General features: G+C 39.9%; 1 protein-coding gene across 4 annotated transcripts in view; it reads left to right on the top strand.

Annotated features, from left to right (window-relative positions):
- The first annotated feature begins 2,257 nt into the window (after positions 1 to 2,257).
- The window catches only part of bbs9 (Bardet-Biedl syndrome 9), a 163,444-nt gene continuing 159,187 nt past the window's right edge, over positions 2,258 to 6,514 (top strand). For 3 of the 4 annotated variants that reach the window (XM_084358631.1, XM_084358633.1, XM_084358634.1), the window contains exons 1-3: positions 2,258 to 2,373; positions 4,679 to 4,797; positions 5,622 to 5,772. In XM_084358631.1, coding sequence (XP_084214757.1) covers positions 4,686 to 4,797; positions 5,622 to 5,772 — 263 coding nt within the window. In that variant the 5' untranslated portion in view covers positions 2,258 to 2,373; positions 4,679 to 4,685. The other variant, XM_084358632.1, reaches the window with a different exon arrangement.

Raw genomic sequence — 6,514 nt, 5'->3', positions numbered from 1 at the left:
GGGAGAAAGTGTGTCTTTTGGTTTCACTTCTGTTTTGTTGTGCTTGCTTTTATTGTGTGAAGCTCTCTGTGCTACATTGTATATAAATGAAGTCTGATTGATTGATATCAGGCTGACCCACAACACAACGTAGCCACCTAGTGGACAGTTTGTGTCCAACACACACCACACATTGACGGCTCTTATGGCGGCCAAGCATTGAAAGTTCAGACTGTCATGCCCACCAGGAATAACGTAGACGAAAGCTTTTTACCACTTTTCATCATCAAGGTTTGAGGATGAGTCTCAGTGACTGTGAAGTCTGTGGCGTTAAATCTGTAGGGCAAGTTAATTAAAGTACGAGCCATGGAAATGGGTGGAAATGGCGGCAACATCTCAACTTTGAATCAAAATGGCAAACTTCCCGTTGAACTGAGGTTGTGGGTCCAAGAGGCTTTTTTGTGCGTTTGGTCACGATACTTATGCGTGCCGAAATTCGTTAGTGTATGTGCATGTGGGAGGCGGGGCTTCAAGTTTGACAAAATGGCCGCTGTGAACCAAAGTGGCCGACTTCCTGTTGGACTGAGGGTTTCGGTGCCGAGGGGTATTTTGTGCGTCTGGTCATGATACATATGTATATCGGAGGCAAAAGCTTTTGACAAGGTGTCATCATCAAGGTCTGAAGATGGTATTTAGTGAGTGTGAAGTCTGTGGTGTTAAATCTGTAGGACTTGTGAAATAAAGTACGAGGCGTAGAAATGAAAAAAATTAATGGGGAAAGCCATAAGGGGGCGTTAGGGGGCGCTACTGAGCTATCGTGCTGCACATGAGGGCAGTTGTAGTATCGAATTAATGTACTCATGTGTAACGAGCTACGGGCCAAATCTGGTGACCCATGACTCATGCAGCCAGTGTAGTTGCATGATCCCAACATGATTTTGAGTCAATTGATCACATGACCTGGAAGCTATTGAGCTAACATGCTAATATTTACATATAAAAATTAATAAAAAATATTTACAGATGTTAAATGTAAAAACAAGAGGTGTCTCTCATGCAGCCAGTGTAGCTAGGTTCCCTGCTCGGGCCCTAATTATAAACATGTATACATAATAAGAGATTGTTCACCCGAACTGTGTTTGCAAACAGAACATAAATCCTGCATGCACATTAATACTTCACTTGTCAAGATTACGTCCTTGTCACAAATATGGTTTCATGCTTTTTTTTAATGCTACATTGTGCATTTTATTTTATTTTAATTCACTTTATTTATATTTGCTTAGACATAAGATTAGATCAAATCAGATAATTAAAAGATAAGATGTGTGTCAGGAGAGGTGCAGAAGCCATCTGGTTTTATATGACGACTCTGCATTTCTTACAGAAACAAACAAACAAACAAACAATAAAACAATAAAAATTAATTTAACATTACATGGGAAATTACAATAAAAATCCAAATAACAACAAAAAACACAATATAAAGACAAACTGACTAATCAATAGACAATGATCCAATAGAAATCTAGAAATACATAAAAAAAAATGTACATGTACAAGAAAAAATAATTTCATTATACCTCAACAAATGCTCACATGTTCTGCCATACAGTTCAATGTCATACAATACTTAAATAATGAACAGTAATTTGGATATAATGACAAAAGAGTGTAAAGGCAAACATGAGAATAAATAGAACAGTCTGGGAAGTTCAGAAAATTACATCACTTAACTGTAATGCAGCCTTTAAAGCCAGGAAAAGACAACACTTATGGTATAGCACAATATAACGACATCCCAAATCTAAGACAATATACAGCCTCATATCACAGTTAAAGTATATTTCGATATTTTTGCTCAGTTCTAAATATAACTTGATATGATAATATTCTTTATTTAGTATCATGCATTTATTTTAGCTAAATGTAATGTACATTATACCACAGCAAATTCTCTAATGTTCTGCCATATAGTCATACACTGCTGTGGCTTTGATCAATTTATTTGGTTATCATCATTTTATAAGTTGAATAAAAGTTTTCCTTTATGTGCGAATTAATATCATAGATTTGGATTAAGTGAACATATGCCTATTTAACATGTTGAATAAAAAATATCTGCAAATGAGGCAACAAAAGAAGAAAAAAGTCGTCCTTAGTTTTCATAGTACAAGCTGAAAATCAGAATGAGCAAAGACCATTAAAAAAAACTCATTTTCCCGGCATTCCGTCTATATCCGTTCATGCGCACAACCACCCGGCTTCTCCGCTGAGCGTCAGTGCCATGACAACAGGACGATGGCTGCGAGCAAGAGGCTGAGAAATGTGATTTTCGTGTGAACGAGGAGCAACAAACCGACGGCTCTTACGGACTGGCTCGTTTGTGAGGAGGTAAGAGACGCTCGGGAACAAACGTGTCCTGTCACAAGCGGAGAGACTCTGAAAACAGCGGCGACACTGTTCCTGACCTGCTAGCTGCTTGTATCCAGGTAACTTGGAGAGCTAGCTAATTAGCCGGCTAAGCTAAAGTTAATTCAGCCGGCTTGACGTTAGCTGGAAGCTAACTTACCTTTGCGGGATGCCTCGATTTGTAACCGACTTAAAATAGCTTCCGAAGGCGTGTATGATTAATTTACTTGCATGTTTGGTTACACAGTGATTGAGAAGTTATTTACCACAACATGAATCCTCCTGAGTATCAAACACTGAACCCACAGGTGTCTCTGGTTATGTGCTATACAAGTCTCAAAGCTGAATACCAACACGACGACTAGAACAACTTTATAACTCGTTTATTTCGTTTTCCCTCCTTGAGTGATCACCTGAGTCTCTAATGTAGCTTCTGACTACATGGAAACTTGTTGCTCTAAATATTGTGGAGTCTTATACACATTTTTTAAACTATTAAAGCAAATGAAAGGTCACTTGTCTGCTTGAAAGATACCTGAAATACTGAAGGGTCCCTGCTGAAAGGGAAAGCTCCAGTTTGGTATTCATTACCATCCTATCTGATGTGATGGACATCAGTCAAACCACTTAAAATATTAGTTATCAGTTATTGTGATATACATATGGATATAAGACAGCTGAAACTATTAATCCAATAATCAATTAGTTGTCCACTATTAAATTAATTGCCAACTATTTTGATAATTGGTTTGAGTAATTTGAGTAAGAAAAAAAACCTAAATTCTCTGATTCGGCTCCTTAAATGTTAATATCTTCTGGTTTCTTTACTTCTCTACAACAGTAAACTGAATATCTTTGGGTTGTGGCCAAAACAAAACATTGTTTTCACTATTTTCACTATTATATACTAATTGAACTAATTGACTGATTATGTAAATAATCATTGTCAATGAAAATAATTATTAGTTGCAGCCCCAATATTAGAGCAAGGATTTTACTCATGGTGATATTTATTTCTTTTAATACTGATTATTCTGAGATTGCATTTGAAAGCACTTGTGCACCAGCGTTTAATGTGACGCCGCCTTCCATCACAGGGGACTGAACATTTATTCCCCTGCCGACTCATGTTTATTATGAAGGGCGGTGGTTGGAAACAGAGAGCGAGGACAAACTCAGATGCTATGAATGCTATACATTTTCTACCAGTTTGCAGAAGCATTACTTGATTTTAAAATTTTACAGTCAATAGAAATTTTAACTGGATAGGAGGAGTGCAACAGGTGTGCCATGTGAAGTCAAAGAAGCATGAAGACAAGCAGACAGTCAGAGGATGATACTGTAAATCTCTTAGCCTGTAAGAAATAAAGATCTTGAAATAATAAGTTAGTTGTGTAGGACAGGGTTTTACACCATTACAGTCTCCCTGTTGTCACTGGGAGGAGAGTTAAAGGTTTGTTGAGCGATTCTGGAGAAAAAGGTCCATGTCTTTGTGATTTGACGACCCGGGAATGAGACTCAACAATCAACTATTTTTTCTCTTGTGAATGCAGCAAATACTCAGTGTTTAATGTGTTATAAATTTCACGTTGCATGATATAAAATCCAGAGGGAATCTCCATACGTTCCTCCCAGCCTGCCTCCATTAAAGCCTTTTGAACATGTTATGAAATATCTCAGTAGTAAAAGGTGTAATATTCCTTTAACACCGCTCAGATCGGTGCAGCAGTGTACTGTTGATATGAGGGATTCCCTCTCTGGATTAGCTGCCCGTTCCACCTGCTCAGCACTTAGCGGCTAGAAAAGCTGCTTGCCCCCACCTACCCCCCTCCTCACTCTGCTTTAGTGCTAGCACTCAGAATCCAGCAGTCACGTGACTGGCATCCTGGCCTGCCATTGGCTGCAGGTGTCAGCGTGGTGCACAGAGCAGAGAACAGAGTGAACAGTGGTCCAAGCTGTCAGCGTGCCAGTTGTCAGACTGATTATCCCGTGTTTCTGTAGTGACCAGGCTGTTGGTGGTTTGATTCTCTGCCAGCTGGATAAACCTGGGAGCGGAAGTGAAAAAGAAATGGTTGCCAATTGCCCCAGAGCAAGGCACCTAAGCCAACTTCTCTATTGGAGCTGCTAAGTGAACAACAGATAATGAAAGAATGAATGATGAGAGTGTATTGCTACACATTATGAATTGTTAGGAATATATATATTTAATTTAGAAATAACACCACAAATGACAGCAGAAGAGCTCTGACCTTTTCCCTCCTCCGTCTTTCTCTTTCTGTCCAATCAGAGGCAGCATGTCTCTGTTCAAGGCCCGTGATTGGTGGTCGGCAGCGCTCGGCGAAGGGGAGGAGTTTGATCAGGGATGCTTATGCGTTGGAGATGTGGACAACAGTGGCAGCGGACATGGTGAGTGTGTAGTGTGGAACAAATATACCAACCACAACAAAGCATACGGACGGCAGGACCTCTTCTGAAATGAGCCCATATTGAAGTTTAGACTTTGTTATATATCTTTCTTATTACACCTGTCTTACTGCCTATGTGGATAAAAGTTGAATACTTCTTTTACATTCAGAACTTCTGTTACGGTTCTCAAATGAAGCTTCAGGTGTCTTGGTTTGAATAGAGTGATTCATTGGATCAAATGGAGCGCCAAGCCAGTTTAGATACATAAGATGATCTTTAAATTTAAGTAATGAACAAAAGACTCCCAACAGCCTGTCCATAATTCAAATTCCTCTCGACAGACATGACAGAAATGGAACAAAAGGCTGTCAGCAAATAAGATGTCCTGCTTCGATTTGTTTAGTTTTAATAGTGTGTCACACCGTTACTTATCAATGCCATTATTTTAAAACACAAAAAAATTCTAACCATTGTATTATTGCACTGACATACTGTTAGTTCGTTATTTGGAAAGGTGCACATAAAATTGTTGATGTGATCTACCTCTCGACCAGAGAGTGAATGCACTTCTGACAGTCGACTTTTAATTGACTGTAATGTAATGTCATGTAATGGCTCTTTAATTAGGCCAGGTGTTTCAGGTTGAGACTAATTACTTATTAAAGCTGTAACTAACTTTGGGGCCGTTTGAGCTCCATTTCTTTTGCAGTGACACTTCCACTGACACTCAACATGAAAGCATTGACAGGTTGTCAGGGGGGTAATAACTTCCATCCTGACCTGTAACATTGACTTATGTTGTCCTCTGTGATTGCACCTTTTAGACAAGGTGGTGGTGGGCAGCTACATGGGGATGCTGCGAATCTTCTCTCCTCATGCCAACAAGTCCACCGAGGGAGTTCCTGTGGAAGCCCAGCTCCTTGAAGTCCAGCTGCAAAACGCCATCATCCAGGTGGAAGTTGGCAAGTTTGTCTCGTAAGTAGACCTCACGATCCTGGGACGTGGGCACCAAAGGGTTAAATGCTTTGTAATGTTCTTGTATTTCCTTGGACAGGACGTTGTGTCACAATGTGTTAGTTCATGCGAGTTCAGCTAAACAAAAATGGACACAGTGTGTTCGTATTTAGACGCTAATGGGTACGATTGGTTCTGCTACTGGTTTCACTCTTAACGCAGTGCCACTTCTGATCAATCAAGTCACCTCAGATCTGTGCTCTAACACCAGGATCATCGATGGTGTTGCTAATCTCTCTCTGCCCCCTGCCCTCCCTCTTGGCTGCCCTCTTGAGGCCTTCCTCTGTGATAGTGTGTTAGTGTTTTGTAGGTCGAATTGGCATTAGCTTAATGTCCCCTGAAAGGAAGCAGCTGTAAATCACTGTCTCACGAATGCAGAGCCCTGCCTTGTTGTCTTTGGTCAAATAACAGATTACTCTCCTCTAAAGAACTTACAGCACAGAGAGGGTTAATGTAAACACCAAATATTTTACAATTTCATGGCTGCATGTGTCGTGTTTTGTCCACAACCCCGAAGATATTCAGTTTGCTGTCAGAAAGGAGTAAATAAACCTGAATATATTCACATTTATGAAGCTGGAATCAGAAAATTTTGACCTTTTTTTCTGAAGTGATTACTCAGATGTGATGTGTTGTTAGTGGGATATTGTTCATGGTCTTCACCCCTGCAGTGGCAGGTCAGTCTGTATATGAGCATCAGCTA

This window comes from Pagrus pagrus (assembly GCF_965226575.1).
Source record: "Pagrus pagrus genome assembly, chromosome: 7".
In the NCBI taxonomy this organism is placed as follows: Eukaryota; Metazoa; Chordata; class Actinopteri; order Spariformes; family Sparidae; genus Pagrus; species Pagrus pagrus.
This window is presented reverse-complemented; position numbering and strand designations above follow the sequence as displayed.